General features: G+C 29.7%; 4 protein-coding genes across 4 annotated transcripts in view; 3 read left to right on the top strand and 1 right to left on the bottom strand.

Moving 5' to 3' along the window:
• Positions 1-8,089: 8,089 nt before the first annotated feature.
• LOC139099530 (uncharacterized) lies at positions 8,090-10,565 on the bottom strand. The gene is made up of 4 exons (XM_070652014.1): positions 9,405-10,565; positions 8,653-8,831; positions 8,524-8,583; positions 8,090-8,442 (listed from the first exon to the last, which is right to left on the bottom strand). The coding sequence occupies exons 2-4, from the start codon at positions 8,747-8,749 to the stop codon at positions 8,183-8,185; spliced, it is 417 nt and encodes a 138-aa protein (XP_070508115.1). The 5' UTR covers positions 8,750-8,831; positions 9,405-10,565; the 3' UTR covers positions 8,090-8,182.
• Nsun2 (tRNA (cytosine(34)-C(5))-methyltransferase Nsun2) lies at positions 9,062-12,364 on the top strand. The gene is made up of 5 exons (XM_070652013.1): positions 9,062-9,192; positions 9,251-9,406; positions 9,520-9,813; positions 9,878-11,363; positions 12,033-12,364. Exons 1-5 carry the CDS (start codon positions 9,136-9,138, stop codon positions 12,239-12,241), a joined length of 2,202 nt encoding a protein of 733 aa, XP_070508114.1. The 5' UTR covers positions 9,062-9,135; the 3' UTR covers positions 12,242-12,364.
• A 54-nt stretch (positions 12,365-12,418) lies between these two features.
• Positions 12,419-15,408, top strand: GlcAT-I (Glucuronyltransferase I). Its single transcript, XM_070651977.1, has 6 exons — positions 12,419-12,762; positions 12,862-12,901; positions 12,972-13,097; positions 13,180-13,196; positions 14,703-14,942; positions 15,032-15,408. Exons 1-6 carry the CDS (start codon positions 12,521-12,523, stop codon positions 15,312-15,314), a joined length of 948 nt encoding a protein of 315 aa, XP_070508078.1. The 5' UTR covers positions 12,419-12,520; the 3' UTR covers positions 15,315-15,408.
• A 928-nt stretch (positions 15,409-16,336) lies between these two features.
• The window catches only part of Su(Tpl) (Suppressor of Triplolethal), a 30,942-nt gene continuing 26,186 nt past the window's right edge, over positions 16,337-21,092 (top strand). The window contains exon 1 of the mRNA XM_070651966.1: positions 16,337-17,478. Within this exon, the coding sequence (XP_070508067.1) occupies positions 17,338-17,478 (141 nt within the window). The 5' untranslated portion in view covers positions 16,337-17,337. The remainder of the gene's footprint in view (positions 17,479-21,092) is intronic.

Genomic DNA, 21,092 nt, shown 5'->3' with positions numbered 1-21,092 from the left:
CAATAGGAACTAATCATCAAGACATCAACAAGGAGATTCAGATGAGGAAGTAAGCATGGATTGGACATACCATTCGTAAAAGGAATGTCAGAGAGAATGTCAATGGAGAGAAACAAACACTGGTTGGAATTCGCAAGGTAAAAATCGCCCTTGAGCTCCAAAAGCTACATGGCGCAGAACAGTGATGAAAGAATGTCAGCTCAACTTGTGGACAGAGAATGTGTACAAAAAAGGGTTTGCCATGATGCGCAGGCCTGCATTTTAAATTGTTCCCGATGCGCATCTAATTTTGGCAAACCCTAGTACAAAGTAGGTGACAGAACCAGTCACAGAGTCAGATGACACCATGCATAGCCAAAGAGTCACAAAAGAAGTGCTTGTGACAGGCAAAAACCTTACAATTTCTTGATAACTTTTATGGTCACAGGTGCCTCATTTGCAACTCTATATAGCAATTTATAGCAATAGTCAATATAGCAGTAGATTCCACATAGAAGCATGGTTACAGTAAGCAAGGCACGCTTCATATCGATCATACCTGAATCACCATAATGCCAATTGCATGAAGCCAGCTTCGTCTGCATTTTGAGTGATTTCAGCACCGCGTCAATCTCCGGCTTCCCGTCTATTTACAGCTATCAAATATCATCCCTGTCTTTCGCCTTTCTTATCCTTGATCTGCATGATGATTTTGCATTATAACGCATGATATAACAAACAACATATCCCTTCTCATTTCCTCTTATCTTTCACTTTACTTGATGATGGCTGGATGTTTACTGTATAATGAAATGATATGTATGTCAAAAAATATATATATATATTCAACTAACTTTTGTATGCACTAAGAGAAAAAGCATAAAAGCAGCACATAAAGTGTGAAAAAAAATAGAATATATTAAAATGAAATTTGAGAATTTCGTTTGTAATTTCCTTATTATAAAGGAATATATACATCGTAGTCGATAACACATGTATGCAAATATAGCAAATAACAGAGAGAAAGAAGGAAGAAATTTTTGTGGATGGAGTGGGAGGAAGAAGATGAATATCTAGCATATTGAAGTGAAATTGAAGGAGTGAGATGAAAATTTGTTTTATCACGAAATGTTGATCATGCAAAATATATATATATATATGTGGATGTAGATAGATTTAGCGCACAAATTTAATCAACAATGAAGCAGAATGAGAATAAGGAAATTGCAAAGTGATGTGAATCACAATAAACAATCGTGTACTTGCTACTTCACAAAATGCAATGAGACAAGGTGTGGGAACTAGTATGATGACAAATTTTGGTAGGTATTTGTAAGGGATAATGTAATCTGAGTTAGAATAGGAGTGAGTCTAGTCTTGTCGTCATTGATAGGCTGCCTATTGATTAGAGGCAGTCTGTGTAGTTTCTTACTTACTTCGTACAGATCAATTGGTCGTACAGATCAATTGTAATCAATGACTTCCCATAGGTGTCGCATGTAACTGGCTCTATCGCTAGCTTATAAATAGTTCTGCAAATACTACGAGTCGTAGGTCCTGTGCGCTTAAGATCAAAGCTTGCCATTAAGGTGTGCTGCGAATAATACAAGGTTGCCCACTACTAAATTAGGGTAGTGAACAAGTAGCAGAGAGGTTACAGTTTCGGCTCCTGGTCAGAGCGAATTCTAGACTTCGATATCAGGTCTAGGATTAACATTCTTAGGCTATCCACAAAAGCAAGCGATATCAGGTTTATGGTTAACTCAAATAAGGCAACTCTCAAACCTAAAGATCCTGAAATGCAGTCTCTTGTGTTATAATTTGAACAACTGGTCCTGACTCAAGTGGACAAAAACGTTATAACTTGTTGATTTCAAGGTAATGTCCAGTCTAGGACTAATTCTAACGTATTTTTGTTCACTTGGGTAATCTACGATAGTTGATCTCAAATGGCTCTATATCAGTGTTGTCTAAGCTTTTCTGTGCAACGGCGTATCTTGATAGTAAGCCAATACCGAAAGTACTAGTGTGCCGCAACACACAGTATGGACAACACTGCTCTATAGCTCTATAGTATTATATTGTAGAATCCGAATTCCAATTCTTCTTTTACTCCTTCATAGATTTCTTCATTAGATGTCTTCGAATTTGTCTAAAACAAAATAAGAATATCGAGAAGAAAGAAACTTTTATAAATTAAAGGAAGAAAGTCATTATTTTCACTTCCAAGACTCTCAACATTACAGAACTTTCGCATCAGCATCTAAAAGCATATCATACATGCAATTTTCAAAACTTTCTCCATAATTTTCCATCCACTGACAATACCTTAATATAAGAACAAACATACAGACATGTATTTATATGAAAATTGAACAACAAGAAGACAAATACAGAGAAGATTCGTAACTACTTTTGTGCAAAAAAAGCATCTTTTTGTCTGTTGTTACCTTTCTACAATACTTATTCCTATACAGAACTGATAAAAAGAAAAACAAGGAATGAGCGAGATATAGAACAGCAAAAGAGATTCTCAGATTTCAATTGCACACTTTGCCATAGCGAACTGAATTAAGGAAATTGCATTGCAAAATAACACGAGTTCCATTAAGTTTTTCACAAACTATTTGCTTGAAGCAATATATACAAAAAGCAAGCTTGACTCTCGCTTACAGTATTTTTCGAATTTCCTGTAAATGATAGTGACGACGACATCGAGAGAGAGAAACGGAATGATGATGATGATGAGGATCCCATCACTTTCTGCTGCTAAAGGAATGAGGTAAAGTGACAGAAAATTTACATTATCATTGCACTTTTCCATGACATCTGAGCTTCTTGCTCGTGTAAATAAAACGAATATTTTATGACATTGCAAACATTTCGTAAAAAAATTCCTCGACTTGCCATCCTGTGAATGCAGCCATAATGTATCTTAAATTTTATGCTTTTTCAATTCTCTCAAATATTTGAGTTTGGAGTTTACCTTTTCCATTTCTTTGGTTTGGATGGGATTTTTTTTTATAACTCTAGCCATCAAGCTGTTTAACTGTACATTTCAAATATTAAGTTCTCTATTCAGTGGTGTAGTTGGGAGGTGGAAGAATTGGGTTCGCGGAAATGAAATTAATATCAGGATAAGTAAGAATGACAGAATTACTGACTTACTTACTTCTTTGGTCAAACAGATCAATTGTGATTCATGGTCCATCCATGATAAAATGTTATTGTTTAGTATACGAAATTCCGTATGGTCGAGTGTACTCTGTTTGAACACATCTATATATCTTGGGTCCATCTTAGACGTCTGCTAAAGCTCGCTCTGTCATTGCCTTCCGTATTCCAATTGTCAATAATAAATGCAATACTATCTCTATCGACAGCTTCTCTCTGTAAGTTCCTGAACCTTCCTCGTACACTTGATTGTGGAAGTGTTTGTAATACAAATTTTGTGAAATAGAATCAGTAGCTTAACTAGTAGAAGTGGTTGACGATTCACTGCAGAGTAGTAGTGTCGTGTTTGGTATCACATGCGTCGACTTAGATTAGATTAGGTAGATTTACAAGGAGAACTTAATAGAGTATTCACAGAATATGATGCGGTGCGTATGAATCTCGAGAGTGTAATATACACTAAAATTAGTTAATATTCAGTTGATATCTAGTTCCAAATAGTTTTTGTCACTCAAGATTGTCGACTAGTTACATTGCAGGACTCATCAAGTCTGTTTAAAGTAATAGCTTAGGATTATAGCTGTAAGTCTAAAGCAGTGATGTCCAAATTTATTAGAGCCACCGTACATCTTGGCAATAAGCCATGTCCAAAACTACATACCGCATACGGTTCACGATGGAATACAAAATAGACAGCAATAGTCTTAAGAGCATATGTATAATATGAAGAGTCTTTGCAAGTGCACAGTGTTTCGGTGCGCAGTGTCACGACTCGATGTACAATGAGAACTGGATAGATCCTCAACAACATATAATAGTTCCGAATCCTTCAAAAAATCCCTTACTTTACCTCTGTTTTCTTCATTTCTCTTTCTCTATCGAAGTATATCAGAACTACAACAAACATAATTTATTTAAGTGGTTGTTCCTTAACCCCAATAATGATATTGTACTCCCCATTTTTTTTTCTTCTCTTTCCTGTGCTGATATCGAAGTGATTGCACTGTACATAAACGATTTTTCTACCTCAAACTCAATTCTCAAAATCTCAATTCAGTTATGGGTATATCCATCGATGCTTTAGGGTAATTTTTTTCTATTCTTTTTTCGTGTATTGCTGCTTCTGTATCTACGCTCGCCCATCTTTACCTTTTATTACAACGAATATTACACAATTGTGATTAGATTAAATGAACACCAATTCTTCTCTGTTTCATCTTCTTGAGGTAATAAAATTATCATAAGGAAGCCACTTGAGTGTATTATTTCTATTCGATAAACAATAATAATCACGATAATAAAAATACAATTCGGTATAATAATTGTAACAGACTTGAAATGTACGTAATAATAGCAATAAATGCTGTTCCTACTGTTGATGTGATTCTTGCTCCGGAAATCGTACAAGGTGTTTTACGGATTCAACATTATATGAGCGAAAATCAATTAATAGACTTATTTAGAGACTTAAGTGCCAATTACACACTAATTGAATCTCGAGATTTAAACAATCAATTTTACCTGATTACGGATATTCACATATTAGATTATGTTTACGTGTGAAATTGCTGCTAAAATAATGATGAGCAAGTAATTTTTATATAGAAGATTATCATCCGATTTGTGGCTATGGTTTTGTGGTTGAATTATTGATTTTTGTCAATTTTTGATGATTATTGTACAAAACAGTAATATAATCCCGTTAACTTGATGTGAGCTTTAACAATTCTTCATTCTCACTGAATTTGATTCTAAAATTGACTGAACTATTGATTTTCATGCTTCTGTATTTAATTTGCTTCAGGATTTTGACTTTTGCTGGTTATTTGCTGTTTTTGATCCAGATTAAGTTGAAATTTAGTTTCAGACTTCAAATCTGAAAAGAAAAACTCAAAAATCAAGTTCAATTTGTTGATTTCCTCAATGTAATGTACTGTAACTAAATTGATACTTAGCGTAACCTACAAATGCTTCTTTTTTTGGCTTAAAGAGATCTATTTTGTAAAGAAAAGTTTAAAATTCGATTAAAAAAGAGGCACAATAACACATCTTTATAGACTTTCATTTTCAAAACAAATGAGATAAATCTTTTCTTTCTTTATTTCTGTCCGTACTCTAATTTTATTCAAAAATAGCGGTAATAAACTATGTAAAAAGATGTTACAAATGAAAATTGTAACAAATTATTGTATTTTAATGATGATTATATTATATTTAACAAATCGTATTTCGGTAGGTGTAATTTAAAAAAAGTAATTCGGTGAGTACATAAAAGTAGCACCTCGTTGATGGGAAAATATTATACTTTTTGGCATATTTTATTATGAATGAAATTAACTGTTTGATTACTTTGTTTTGTTTTGGTTGATGAAGGGAATTTAAAATGCATTAAGAGTCATTTGAATGAAAGCTAATTTATGAATATAATTTCAAATTAATCAAAAAATCATTCAATTATTTGAAATCAAGGGCAGTTTTAGAAATTGTCATAGTAATTACAATTTTTTCAAATTTATTGATTTTAAATTGGATTTAAATTGAAAATTACGAATTTTGAATCTTGTTAAAAAGTTCGATTTCTTAGGATACATAATATTTTTGTTTGAAATTCTTACAATCTTAGACTTTAAATTCTTAAACTTTAAAATTTCAATTCATGAAAAATTTAAATTTAAAACTTAAACTGAAATTTTTAAATTCAAAATCAATTTTAAGTCTTTAATTTGAAAATTTTTCTCTTCACTGTTATTGTAATATTTTCAATTTTCAATTTTTAAATTTCATGAAAAAAGTTCAAAAATTAAAATTTTAAAGCAATTTTTCAAATGTTTCATTTTTTTTCCAAAATTGATTTAAATTTTTTTGAAACAAAATTTTTAAATTTTAAAATTTGAGTTTTTTGAAATTTTTTAAATACTTTTTCAAACGAATTTTAAATTTAAAATTTTTAAAAATTTAAATTGAAATTTTAGAAAATAATTTAAATTTTTAAAATTTCAAAAATTCAAATTTGAAAAAGATTTTTTAAAATATTATTTTTAAAATTTCTAAATTTCTTAATTCCAAAACTTTTTTAAAATAAAAATTTCTGCATTCATAAATAAAAAATAAATAAAAAATAAACTCTTTTTTAAAATTGTTGATTTTTTAAAATTTCCAAAAAATTTCTAACAACTCAATTATAGAAAAATGCGTCATTAATCCCACCTCAAACATACTTCAAAGACAGCTATAACAAAAAGTTTTTTATTTATACATATTTTTTGGCAATTAACACATAAATCACAAGCATCTCTTTGTGGCTTTCTATTCAGAGAAATTTATGTTTCGCACATTATAATGTGTTTTGAAATTAATGTAACACATCATTCGTTTCACACAAACATTTAAAAAATAAAAGATGTTAAAAATTAATTTATTACATAGTCAATTTAAAATATTATGTTCAAGCATTAAAGGAACTCTCTCCAATCCTCAGATTACACTCAAAATATAATGTGAGTAGCCAAGTTGAAGTAAACAAGCTTTATGCCATAATTTTGTGCAACATAGAACGAGTGTGGTTAATTTGGGTTTATGCATGTTTATGTTTACCAATATAAAGAATTTTTTTCCATTGGTTTTTAAGGTTATGTCTAAAAATGAAGCATACTGAGGATTGTTGCTATGCAAATAACTAGAATTTTTTTTGAAAAATTATTTTAAATTTGAAAATTGCATCTCAAAAAAAGGAGAGATTTATAAGTCCCACACTTGACCATTGCATTGTGGTGAATACTTTAATCTTATCTTCATTTCTACATGAACGAGACGAGGAATTTTTTTTATTTATTTTTTTTTACCGAGCAAAAGTTTTTTAAAAGGAGACCGAAGTATTTTCTGCAAACTGAATTGGATTTTTGTTTGAAATTAAATTAAATGAAAAATGGAATGGATTTTGTAATTTAAAGGAGAAAATTCTTGCATAATAAATTTCAACTAATTTACTTTCAATCTTCATGATTTACTTTGAAGCTATAATTAAAATAACGGAAATAAAAATTTCAAATTTATTTTATAGAAAAGCTTGAAATAATTCGGAACAAATTTGCTATAAAAACGTATCGTTCAATAATTTTTCAAATAAAAATTGGATGAAAATGTTGAACACAAGAAGCATAAACAATTCAAGTTTTACAAACAAGTAGCATATTCAATTCAAGTTTTGCATGCAAGTTGGATATTGTATACAACTTTTGAATACAAGAAACATATCCAATACAATGTTTGAATACAAGAAAATCATTCAATACAATATTTTAGCGCAAGTTTCATGTCCAACCTACAACATCATTTTATATAAAAATTGTACAAATTTTCAGACCAATGCAAGTTTTTCTTGAAATTGAATTGTATAAAAGATTGTACAAAAGATCCAGAATTGTACAATTTTTAATATTCAAGTCCATTGTTCAAGATTGTTACCAATTTCAACTCTTTCATCCAACAAACTGAACAATATTTGTTTCCAAACTATTTTGTTGATAGTAATGTTAGCTGCATGAAACTTGTTCAACACTTGCTTTATGTTTCTCATCCATTCAACGTTGTCATGTCTTTTTAAACCTCTCTTTGATTGCTTACCTTGCTTGTGTGTTGTAGCAAATGTAAAATTGTACTGAATTTTTGGATAAATCAAAGATTAGCAATAATAAAATATCTTCAACAACCTGCCTACTTAGATGTTAATTGGCCGATATCTGACCAAAAAATGTTAAAAATATGAACTTTGCTTTGAATTTTGATCTTTTGTTATTTGTCAAATTCAGAATTTCGGTTAAAATTTTCCAATTTTAAATCTCATTCCTGAAAAAATTATCAACTCTTTAATTCATTGAATTCCTCAAATCCCCTCCAAGTCCTGCAAGCAATCTTCATTCTATCCAACTTTAAGCAATTCACAACTTCCAATATCTTTTATTAAGCTTTCAAAGCTTACTACAAATTTAAATAATTTTTCCTATAATTTTTTTTTTTTTGAAAATTAAGCTTATTCACTAAGTTCAGTTTGATTATCTTTAGACTTAACTACAACTAATCGTTTATCGTCATTTTGGATTTCTAATTCTAAACGACTAATTTGCCATTTATCTTTGTCAGTTGGTCTGTCAGCCCAAAAGTACATTGTGCCTTTGTTTTGTGAACCTTTTACTTTCACTTCAAAGTGTGCTCCTGTGCTGTTTGCAAAATTTGGTTCGCCGACATCAAGTCCTACTTCCTTTATTGGTTCACCAAGAAGGTATTTACAGCCTGGAAATGAGAAATGTTATCACAAGTTCCAGTAAAATGTCAAATTTCAGCAAAACTAAACTGACAGCATTTTTCCATTACCTTCATGTGTTCTTAATATCTTCATGGAATCTCTAAAGTATTCAGTCTGCCTCACTCTTTCTAAAATGTTTAAAATAATTGATTTTTGTGAAAATTTTTCATATTAATTTTTAAAATCATGAATTTTACCTTTAAGCATGCTTCTCATGATCATTACGCAAGTCATTCCACCAACCGCTATATACACGCTGGCCTTCCATAGGAACCTATTAGAGAACATTGACATATTTGCAGAGAATTTTAATTATTTAATATTTTCTTTGGTCACTTGTTCGGCGAAAAAATTGTAAACAAAAACTTGTTGAACCCTGAAAATACAAGTAATAATGCGCTAAATTGACAATGTAAGGAACTTCAGCGCATTTTTATAAAATTGTACTGTTAATCATTAATTAATAATGCGGCTCAATTAAGAAAATCTATAAAGTTTCACTTTTAACGGCTTTCAAAATTTGAAATGTATGGTTTTGAAAATTTTGAACCTTTTAACAGTCAGTCGGACAGAATAATTTAGTCTGCATTTTTTCAAACAATCTACCTAATATTTACAAACAGCTCCAACCACGAGGCATTTCAAAATTTAATTAAATTTCTCAATAAATACGATTTAAAATGGGTAGAAGACATAGAAAACCGAATCCTTTTGCTCAAAGGAAGAGATACAACAAGGTAAGCAGTATTAATACTTTCTTTATATCAATAATTATTGGAATCTGAAATTTATTAGGATAAAGTGCCAATGGTACCTTTTGATCGTCGTTCTGAGCCATATCAAGAAATTGTTCGCGAAAATGCCAACTTTGAGATTTATTACAAGCATGAAAAAGTCTGTCCAGAAGATCAATATGATAAATTCATCGCTGCTTTGAAAGCAAATTTACCTGTAAGTTGTTTTTGTAATTTATGTCTAACGGATTCGACCATTGACAATGACGTATTGGACATAGCATTAATGATCGATTGACATAAATTAATTTCAATTTAATTTAATTCCAGACGACATTTAGAATCACTGCATTTAAAGGAGAATCTAAGCGCTTACTTGAAATAGTCAAAGAAAAGCTGTTTACTGACTATATTGCTGCTCTTAAGGACTTGGAAGAATATGATGAAGAACAATTGAAGCCGAAAAGCTTATGCTGGTATCCGGATGAGCTTGCATGGCAATTGCAATTGACTAGAAAGGATATTCGACGTTCTGAAAAGCTTTTCCGTCTTCACAACTTCCTGATTGCTGAAACTAAAAGTGGAAATATCTCTAGACAAGAATGTGTTTCTATGATTCCACCGGTAAGTGACAAAATTGTCTTCCTAAGATATTTATGGCTATATCCAATTTAATTCACTATTTTAGATCCTCCTTGACGTCCAAAGCCATCATAAATGCGTAGATTTATGTGCAAGTCCAGGAAGTAAGACTGCTCAAATTATTGAAGCACTTCATCATACAAGCAAAGGAAAAATCCCATCTGGATATGTCATAGCAAATGATATTGACAATAAACGTTGCTACATGTTGGTCCATCAAGCCAAAAGATTAAATTCTCCATGCTGTCTCATCACAAACACTGATGCTGGTCGTTTCCCAAATCTTTTTGATAAAGAGAATAAAATAATTAAATTTGATCGAATACTTGCTGACGTTCCATGCAGTGGTGATGGAACTTTACGTAAAAATCCAGACATTTGGTTAAAATGGAGTCCAGGACATGCCATTGGTCTTCATGGAATGCAATATAGAATTGCTAGACGTGGTGCTGAAATGCTCGCTGTTGGTGGTCGAATGGTATACAGCACATGTAGCATAAATCCATTAGAAAATGAAGCTGTAATCAGTCGATTGATTCGTGAATGTGACGGAGCATTGGAAATTGTTGATGCTTCATCATATGTCAAAGGATTAATCTACAATAAAGGAATGACAACATGGGAACCAGCAACAAAAGATTTAAAATTCTTTAAAAGCTTCGATGAAGTTCCAGTTGAGTCACAAACAATTATTCATAAGGAAATGTTCCCACCAGACGCAGAAACAGCAGCAAAATACAAATTAGAGAATTGTATTCGAGTTCTGCCTCATCAACAAGATACGGGAGCTTTCTTCATTGCCCTGCTTGAGAAGAAGTCACTCCTACCATGGGAAAAAGAAGTTGATGATAAAGCTATTGAAACAGCTGCTCGTAAAACAGTTGAAACAACTGAGAAGAATGACGAGGAACAGCCAGAAAATCCCAAGAAAAAGAGAAAAATTCATTATGGATATCGAGAAGATCCTTTTGTGTTTTTTGAAGCCAATGAAGAGATTTTCACATCAATTAAGAAGTTCTACGAATTAAGCGATGATTTTGATCCTACATGCTTGTTGACTAGATGTATAGGTGGCAAGAAAAAGAACATTTATTTATGTTCAACTGAAATGCGTGACATCCTGACTAAAAATGAAGATATTATTAAAATTATTAATTCAGGTGTCAAGACATTCTCTCGATGTGACAATAACAGAAATATGGAATGTAGTTTCCGTTTAGCTAATGAAGGACTTCATAATATTGATCAATTTGTTGGAAATAGACGTAGAATACATGTTGAAAAGGACGATTTGGTCAAGATTTTAAATAATTTAAATCCAATGGATCCACCAAAAATTCGAGATTTATCAGAGACAGTACAGAAGCAACATAGCGTAATTCCATCCGGAAGTTGTATTATTCATTATAAGGACGAGACAATTGAATTACATTTGGTCGGTTGGAGAGGAACTTCCACTTTTAGAGCTTATATTGATGTTGATGACTCAGTTCATATGCTGAGATTACTTGGAAGTGATATATCTAAATACGGTGAGTAATTCTGACGAAAATGTATTAATTTTTGTTCTGTCTAATAAGCTTGTTTACAAGTTGCATATGACGATGAATTGTAAAAACAAACACAATGTAGGTAGCAATTTTATTCGTGCTGTATAATATTCGATGCAAAAAGTATTGTTATGAAGGAAGGATTTAACGACTTTGGATATTTTGAATTTTAACGGTTTTCAAAATTTTAAATCAACTGCAGTTCAAGAATTGAACTGAAAATTTGAATTTTACTTTAACGGTTTTCCAAAATTTAAATCATTTGAAGTTCAAAAATTGAGCTTAAATTTTAAATTTTTGAACTCAAATTTAACATCTTTCAAATATTCAAATTTAAACCATTTTCTCAATTTTGTCTGTAAAGTTCAAAAATTGAACTTCACAGTTCATAAATTGAACTTTCAGTAATTCAAATAAATTCCAAACGGTTTTTTTTTAAAAAAATATTAAATTAATTAATCAAACACCAAAACTTAAAATCAGTAAATTACCTGTGTAGAACAGTCTACCTAACATCAAGTGGACTTTGAGCTTTTTAAATTACTAAATACAGAATCAATCATTTTTAAACATTTCCAATTCATCAATTACCTGCAAAAAAAAAGTCTGACAATATTTTTTATCACGTTATTTCTTTTCATTCATTTACAGAAACAAATAAGTTTGAAGAAAAGGCAAAACGTGAAAAAACAACAACAGCTGATGACGACACAAACATTGAGAATAATGGAAAGGAAAACACCGATAATGTGGGAATTTCCGAACGTACAGAAGAGGAATTATTGGGCGAAGATGAACTAATGGATGAAAATCCACAGGATTTGACAGAAGCAGCCGAAGACGAACTTTTAGCTGATTAATTAAATTAATGTTTTTTTGATAAGAATTTTAAATGTTATGTCACTAACAAAAAGATAATGAAATAATATGAAGGATGAAAAAATGGAAATAAAATTAACGCATCATAAAAATTTGAAAGCATACATATTTTGTTGCTGATTTTTGCGGCTGTAGTTGTGTTGGCGATTATTTACTTTTTACTCTTGAAATTCAATTTTTTTTTGGTTGAGATCATGTACAAGAATTTTTTTTAATTAAATACGATCAAGTCTAGCCACACAAAAAAAATCCTTAATGTAATGACAAATTATACTTTATTAAATCGTAGAATGAATAGTGATTATCGAATAAGTCAACGTAAAATTGTAGTTATTGTGATTGTGACATTAATACTCTTCATATATGCTCTAAACCGTAATTCATCGTGTGATAATTATGAATCCTTATCAAAGGAATCTCAACATTTAGATAACAATTTGCCAATTATTTATGCTGTAACACCGACTTATTATCGTCCTGTACAAAAGGCTGAGTTAACAAGGTAACAAGATAACTTCCTCTTTATTACATGACTTTATACTCTTTTTTTTTGTGTCTTGCTGTACACATCACATTAATTGTCTTTTTTATTTATTACAAGGTTATCGCATTTATTTCGTTTGGTACCCAACCTGTTTTGGGTGAGTTATTATTTCTCACAATTATTTTTTTGATCTTTTAATGATAACTTTTATCCTTCACACGTCTCAGGTAATTGTTGAAGATGCAGAAGAGACGAGTGCCTTAGTGAGAAATTTAGTTAATCGAGCTGGTCTATCAAATCGAGCTGTTTTGTTGCATGCGAAAACACCAACGGATTTTAAACTTACGAATAAGGTAAGCTTGCTGCGTTTTGTTGATTAATGGATGTCTATTGTTGTATTGTTAATTAATTTTCTGCTTTTTTTGCTCATTTTAGGATCCTCATTGGTCGAAGTAAGTTCATTGATATTGCTTAGACATGCTAATTTTAAGTACTGTAAATGTTAATGTTTATAGCTATTAAATTAAGCTTAAATATTTATTGTTATGTATCATGACATGATATGAATTAATTATTGAAATTTATTTGATTCTTATATTTTTGAGTGGATCTGATCCCACTATAAACCGTAGGTCTATTGAGTACAGAGATCCATCGCATCCTCCATCATTAAACAATCATTAACCGCGAAACGTCATACTGTAGCTCTGGATCTCAATAGCCAAAATTTTTTTCTTATTTTTAAAAGGAAGTGGCTTTAAATTCTGATGACTTGATTTCGTCACATAGAAACAATTGAAATTTTATTTCACAAAATGTGAAAGCTTTCGATTTCATGAATATTACACCATAATGATAAAAAGCATGAAATTAATTTAGCTCTGCATTATGGGATATCTTTAGATTGAAGAAATTTTTAACGATTTTTCAAAAATTTAAATTGAAGGATCAAAATGTGAACTTCAAATTGAACTTGGTTTGAATTTTGAACTTTTTTTGGCGAATTCAAATTTTGAACTTGTGAAGTTGAGTTCATATTTTGAACTTTAAATTGATCTTGGTTTAAATTTTGAACTTTTTTGGAAGGGAATTCAAATTTTAAACTTTACGCTAGACTTGGTTTGTGTTTTAAACTGGTAAAATTAAGTTCAATTTGAGCTTGGTTTGAGTTTTGAACTTTTTAGTTCAAAATCAAATTTTGAACTTTTAGTTTGTGTTTTAAACTTTTTAATTCAAATATTGAACTGCCTTGCATGTTGAGCTTAAGAGACTGAATTTGAATATTGAACTTTATAGTTGAAGAAAGCTCAAAATTTGATTTTCTTATTGAATCTAATTTTAAATCCAAAATTGAACGAATTGATAGATTTAACAACTTGCAATTTTCGAGATAATATCTTTTTAAACAGATGTTAAGAACCATGACTCATAACAATCATGCAAAAAAGTATAGAATCGCTCCAAAACATGCTAGGTCAAGAAACAATCGGGAATTTCCAAAAAAATAATTTTTGCCAATGATGAAATCACTTCCTAGAAACGTATTAGGATGCACTTCGGTACTTACAAGATTTTAAAACCTTTGTTTTGTTGCAATCTTTATCACCCCAATATTAATTCATTTGCAAATATTCTTTATGGTCAATTCTACCTTCAATCCCTATATCTATCTATTGAATACCCCATTGAAAAACTAAAGCAGATGTATTACAACCGAGTCAAAGTTCACAATGGATATGAAAATTTATGGGTGTGAGAAGAGAGGGGATGAAAAGCATGTGGATATGTTGTGCATATTGCAGACAATTTTCTTACCCTTAAAAGTAAGAATTGACAGATTTTTAAACAACAAAAGACATCAAAAATTCCAAAATACAGCAACAACATATCCATAATTATATACATCCTTAACATTAACTCAAGCTCTATCCTAACTAATAAAAATCAATAAATTACAGACCACGAGGAGTTGAACAACGAAATGAAGCGCTAAAATGGATCAGAAAGAAAGTAAAACACGAACCAGGACATGCTATCGTATATTTTATGGATGATGATAATAGCTATAGCGTGGAATTATTTGAAGAAATGTCAAAAATTCAAAGATCAAGAGTTGGAGTATGGCCAGTTGGATTGGTAGGTGCTATGTATGTCGAAAAGCCAATCGTTGAAAATGGCAAGGTTGTTGGATTCAACAGGTGGGTAATCAAGAAGAAATTTTTTTATTTTTTTCGTACAAAAATAAAATAAAAAAAAAATTATTTTCAATACGGTATGTCTTTTGTAGCATGTGGAGACCTGAACGACCTTTCCCAATAGATATGGCAGGCTTTGCAATTAGCACTGATTTGCTCGAATCAAATCCAAGCGCCATGTTTAGTTATGAGGTGCAGAAAGGCTATCAAGAATCTGAAATTTTACGACATGTTACGACACGCGACAAATTGCAGCCGATTGCATCGAATCAAATACTTGTTTGGCATACGAGAACTGAGGCATCGAAACTAGATAATGAAACAAAATTAGCCAAGAAGGGTCTTCCTCAATCCGATAATGATATGATTATTTAGGTTTTTTTATGTTTTAATTTAATTATAAACGAAATCTACCTTAAAGTATTTTTTATTTTGAAATAAATGAAAATCTCGTAACTGACAAACTTAATTTGAATTTCTTTTTGTTGCTCACACATATATATGTAATTATTGGTCTACAGTTTTATGGACGATTCTGCAGATTGTAGGAAAATGAAATTTATGTTGCTCAAAATAAAATAATTAAATTTTGGAATGAAGGTAAGTACATCAACGGAAATTTTTCATTTGAATGGTTTTTTGTTATGTAATAATGAGGTAAGATTTAAAATTTCTTGATTTTTTAGAAAATCGCATACATTTAGTGAGTCTTTCAAGTTGACATTTGATAATTTAATGGATTTAGATGGTTTTGAGTTGTTTAAAGTTGTTAAAGAGTTAGTAAATTATAGTAAAAAGCCATAAAATTCAATAAAATTTCATTAAAGTTCAAAAGTTTAGTTCATTTTTCCATAACAAAGTAAACTTTTGAATCTTAAATTTTCGTTAAATTCTCCAAAAGTTTCTTTAATTTTGGAAACTTTTTAGATTGTTTATAGATTTTAGTGACTGAAAATCATTCTAAACCTCAAAATATTTAGTTAATCACTTGAAATTATCAATATCACCTTAAAAACCCAAAAATTTCTAACAAAATAAATTCTGACAAACTCAACGATTATCAAAAATTTAAAAGTGTTCCAAAAAAGTGAAAAACTGAAAAAAGTTCAAAAAATAATCATAACAATCGAAAACTTTTGCTTTGTGGAATCTGCTCCATTGAAAATTTGATATTTTTATTTTATTTAAAGAATTAGCCATCAATAACAGTCGTTAGGTAGTAAAAAAGTTTCCAAAGTTACTGTTTACAGTCAATACTATCGGAAAATAACATTAATTATTAATAACTAGTGAAAATTTAGTGATTTAAAGTGAAAAATATTAAAGTGGTAAGAAAAATCAAATATTCCCGCGACGAGAATTGCCCAATTTTCAGTAGCTTAGTGCAACATGTAGCTCTATTATTCACTTCGCTACAAGTCTCTTCGAAGTCAGTAACTAAAAATTTTACTTCGGGGAATTTATTATTTTTTCTCTAATTAACCAACTTTAAAAAATCCAAAATTGCCTAATATCGTGGCCTTTCGTTATACACTACCAGGAAATAATCGGGATAAGTGAAAACAAGGACCCAAAATTGATGAAAAAATAGAAAAAAAGTTATAAAAAAAAAGTCAAGAGTGCGAAGTGAAATTTTCATTTTTTTTTTTTGTTCGTCGTTAATCAGAAGGAAAAAAAAGTTTAATTTTCTTGATGAAAAAAAAGGCAATCTATCTCAATATTACCACAAATTAAGTACATCGGAATTTAATAGACATCCTGAACCTACTCGTCCAGGACCTAGAAAATTCTCGTATCGTCCATAACGTTATCAAATGCGTGGCAAATAGTTCGTGAAATCATAGAAGAAAAATTTTTTTTTTCACAAAAGCTGAAATTTTCTTCTGAAAAAAGAGAAAAAAAAATCGCGAGTGTTACAAAAAAAAATCCCCAATCGTATATACACACACATAAGCCATAATAAAATCAAAATCAAAAAAAATAATACAAACGTAATAAGGGGGAATTAAAAGAAAAAAGAGATATCCATCCACAAAAAAAAAAAAAAATAACGAGAATTAAGAAAAAAAAATATTACCTGTGTAAATATCTATCTATATATATATTTAGTGCTTAATTGTGTATGTGACATATTAATTTTATAAGAGCAAAAAGCAAAAAAAAAAAAAATATATATATAATATAATATAATTAATATCAAAAAAAATAAAATAAAATAAGTTACAAGAAATAAAAAGAAGGAATACTACATAAGTAATAAATAATTTAATCATCTATAGTACGAGAGCAGTAAATTATAAAACACACAAAAAAAAAGAGAAAGAGAGACAGAGAGTGAGAACCATAAAAGAAAAAAAAAATAGTCGTATTAAGGAACGGGTCAGTGTGGTGTGATAAGATGGCTTCCAGTCTGACGGCCGATTCATTCTTCAACTTATCCACTCAACAGCAACAGAAAAATAATTACAATAAGGAATACATTTATGTTAAGCTCACGGATTCTGCATTGCGTGCCATTGAAGAATTTTTAAAGAATCAAGTGGGTACCAGCTTCAAATTTCATAACGTTTGCGAACTGTCTGTGAACTTTTTTTTTTTTTCTTCTATATATATCTTTTCTTATTTTTTTATTTTTTTCGTCAATAAGACGTACTTAGTATAATGGAAAGAAATGAGACGAAATAATAGTCATAATATATAGTAAAATTGAAATTTTATTTCATATACAATCGTCCAGATTGATTGTACTGCAAATTAAATCATTGAATTTCAATCTTTCCGTGCTTCGCAAAAAAATAACTTTATAATATATATATAAAAACTATATATTCATTCGAAAACAACCAAGCAAAAATTTTCTCTTTTTGTTATAAGAAATATAAAAAAAAATGAACGTAAATGGCATATACACGTAGCAAAGCACCAACTTTGGTGTGTAAGCAACAATATCTTTAAAGGCGCCCTGATTAATATGTGTATGTTAAAAATGTATATAATCGTCGATGAAACAAAATAATTTGTGTGTGTGTGTGTGCATTTGGATGAATAAAAAAAATATTGTACATATGGGATGGTTGGATGATTGGCTAGTTACTTGCTGTTTGGTGCAATAATAATAAGAAAATGAATAAAAAAAAAGTAAGAGGAGAGTGTGTATGAATGAAAAAAAAAAAGACCAATAATGTTGTTTAATTAAATTAAAATATAAATTATAAAATCAGGTCTGATCCATATTGCGAAATAATTTTTTTGTTGAAAATAATGCAATAGTGCAATACTAAGACTGTATAGATAATTTTTTAATGTCATAAAGTGGTAGCTAGATAAGAAAATGTAGTATAATTAAGTTGATGTGAGAGTGCATGGCTGTATGAATGTCATTGAAACTCGTAAAATCAGATTTTATAGTTTAACGGATATGAAAAATTTGAATTTTATGCTTCAAAAAGTATTGAAAATTTAACTGTCACTAAGAATTCAAAAAACCTTCAACTGCAATTTTCAAAAAATAACGGTCATTTAAAATTTAAAAATTATGCAAAAAATTCTAATCCACCTTCCCCCGTCTGTGTCCCTGAATTGGCAGACACATGAGTGAGTGCGAGACACACAAAGATTAATGAACATTATTATCAATACAATACAATTTTTTTTTTTGTCGAGTATGAATGAGCAGCAGCTGTATCCAGTTATCAGCAAATAGCAAACAGCATTATTGCGTGAATGAAATTCCAATCAAGGTGGTGAAAAAAAAAAAACGATATCCAAATGAAAAAAAAAAATCATACGAAATTGATGGAGAAAAAGAGAAAGAGGCCAACAAACATGAGAAAGTTAACGGAATGGTGAAATGGAATTATTTAGGTCATAGACGAACTGTTGATCCTAATAAAGTCAAAGGCATGGCGAAAACAGATATATGTATAACGCACATACATATATATTTAGGTTGATAGATCGAGTCCACACACAAAAATAAGTTAAATAGAAATAATTGAAAATGAATAACAAGTTGCAATTTCATAACACGGTTTCATCGCGTGCACTGTAAACGCATTAATTTTGTGGTATTTCGCGACCTTTTGTTTTGTTTTTATATATTTTTAAAAATATTTTTTTCTTTTTTTTTTCGAAAGAAAAAGATATTCAAGTGTACAGTCATAAAAGAATGCATATTAGGTCAGTTATAAGGAAATTTTTTTTTTGAATATTTTAAGCATGACCAGCCTTGAGCATTCTTCCAAAAAAAATTAGTAACTTTTTATTATGTCAAATTAATGCTGTCACGTGAAAATTAGAGAAATATAAATTGGAATTTGAAAGTTACTTTGTTTTGAAAGTGAAATTATTAATATTTGAATTCTTTTTAAGGAAACGAGTCGGAAAAAAAAGGTTTCCGTGACAAAAAAATAGAATTTTTTTTTGAGGCTAGAGTAAATTACCCAAATAAAAGAACTTTTTCTTTCATTTTGACATGTCTGTGAAATGTATGTTAATTGAAACGATCAATAACTTAATATAGTATGGATTTAGAATTGACTACTAACATACTAAATGTCATAATTAAAAGCTATATAAAAATCATCCCTTTCCCTCTCTTTGTAACGTATAATTATTTTAATTCAAAAAAACTCAATCGTATCGTATTTGTGAATGTTTTTTGGATATGTGTGCTTTTTTTTTCAAGGGGAAAATGACTTGATGGAATTTTTTTTTTTTTTTGTTTCTCTCTTTTTCAAATTTCTACAGTTTTTTTTTTGCAAAGTCTTATTCACAATTGTTTTCTTACGGATTTCGAGTTGTCTTACAACATTATGTAAGGTTACACGGTCGAATTTCGGAACTGAATGTAGATTTTTTATTCAACTTAAATTAACATCTTTTGATTTAAAATTATGTAAAAATAAATCTAGCAACAATTTTTTAATTTATAAAATTGATTACGGTTTTTTAGATGCTATCAATTAATTTCTATTTCCTTGTAACATTTTGCGTGCATTAATTTATGGATTAACAAGGTTGTTGTAAAAGTGCATTTAAAATTTTTTGTCGTTTTTTGTGAAAGTTAATAAAAAAATAAATATAGCCTTCAATTGTTGAGATAAACAACTGTAGTTAAATGACAATATGATAAAAATTTACATTAAAAGTTCTACAAGTCATTTAAAATTTTAATATTGTCAGATTATTACCTGACATTAGAGCTTTAAAATTGTCAAATTTTAAACTGACATTAAAGCTTAAAGTCAAATTCGAGATTCAGAATTCGAGCCTAAAAATTGCCAGATTTTACACTAAAATCAAAGTTTGAAGTCAAGTTCGAGCTTTGAATGACTTATTAAACGTTTAAAACTATTTACCGTTATTTAAACGTACGTAAAATTAAAGAAATCTTTCAAAAACGTACGTTTTATTGTACGTGAAAGTTGTACGTAAATGCATTTGACGACGTTTAACGTAAATGTCTTATTTGAATATTTCAATGCATTTTTCAGTATTTTAATATTTTATTAAATATTCTAAATAATATTAAAATCTTAAATTCTTAAATAATTTTATTAGTCTCTAGAAATTGTTCATTTCAATACATGACACTTAAGTATTACGTACGTATCTTAACGTATATCAGACCTCGAAGTCGTCTTGGTTTTTGTATGGGAGTCAAGTAAACTTAAGTCGACGTTTTCATACAAAGTTCGAGTCAGCTTCGAGCTCTACTTAATTAGTATACGTACGTGTTTTAACGTATTACCTTACGTAGTTTCTCTTACGTAATAATTTTACGTACGTATTTTTACGTAACACTTTACGTACGTTTTCCCATACTATCTTTACGTACAATAATTGCATACAAGTTCAAAATATTCAAACTTAATCTAAATTTCTCAACTTAAAATTCAAATTAAAATGAAATGTCAATCTTTTTTTAAAAATAGAAAATTTAAAACAAATCAAATTCTTCATGTTCACACATAATCTACAACCCACGTAGATTTCTATTACATAAAAATAAAAACCTGATAAAGTTTCAAAGATTTCTTTAATGAACAGTTTCACATATTTTTTAGGTTAGATTTCACATTAAAAGAGATTTTTTTTTTATTTTTTCAATTCACCTCACTTCCCCCTTCGAAGCTTTCATGTCATTCGTTG

This window comes from Chironomus tepperi, unplaced genomic scaffold (assembly GCF_022539635.2).
Source record: "Chironomus tepperi strain 1889 unplaced genomic scaffold, CSIRO-AGI_Ctep_v1 contig_472, whole genome shotgun sequence".
Taxonomy (NCBI): domain Eukaryota; kingdom Metazoa; phylum Arthropoda; class Insecta; order Diptera; family Chironomidae; genus Chironomus; species Chironomus tepperi.
This window is presented reverse-complemented; position numbering and strand designations above follow the sequence as displayed.

Coding starts and splice junctions, on each gene's coding strand:
- LOC139099530 (XM_070652014.1), bottom strand. CDS start 8,749: ATGTCAATGTTCTCTAATAGGTTCCTATGGAAGGCCAGCGTGTATATA. Junction 8,584..8,652: donor CATGAGAAGCATGCTTAAAG/GTAAAATTCATG, acceptor TAAACATTTTAG/AAAGAGTGAGGCAGACTGAA. Junction 8,443..8,523: donor GATATTAAGAACACATGAAG/GTAATGGAAAAA, acceptor TCTCATTTCCAG/GCTGTAAATACCTTCTTGGT.
- Nsun2 (XM_070652013.1), top strand. CDS start 9,136: ATGGGTAGAAGACATAGAAAACCGAATCCTTTTGCTCAAAGGAAGAGA. Junction 9,193..9,250: donor AAAGGAAGAGATACAACAAG/GTAAGCAGTATT, acceptor GAAATTTATTAG/GATAAAGTGCCAATGGTACC. Junction 11,364..12,032: donor AAGTGATATATCTAAATACG/GTGAGTAATTCT, acceptor ATTCATTTACAG/AAACAAATAAGTTTGAAGAA.
- GlcAT-I (XM_070651977.1), top strand. CDS start 12,521: ATGACAAATTATACTTTATTAAATCGTAGAATGAATAGTGATTATCGA. Junction 12,763..12,861: donor CAAAAGGCTGAGTTAACAAG/GTAACAAGATAA, acceptor ATTTATTACAAG/GTTATCGCATTTATTTCGTT. Junction 12,902..12,971: donor TGGTACCCAACCTGTTTTGG/GTGAGTTATTAT, acceptor CACACGTCTCAG/GTAATTGTTGAAGATGCAGA.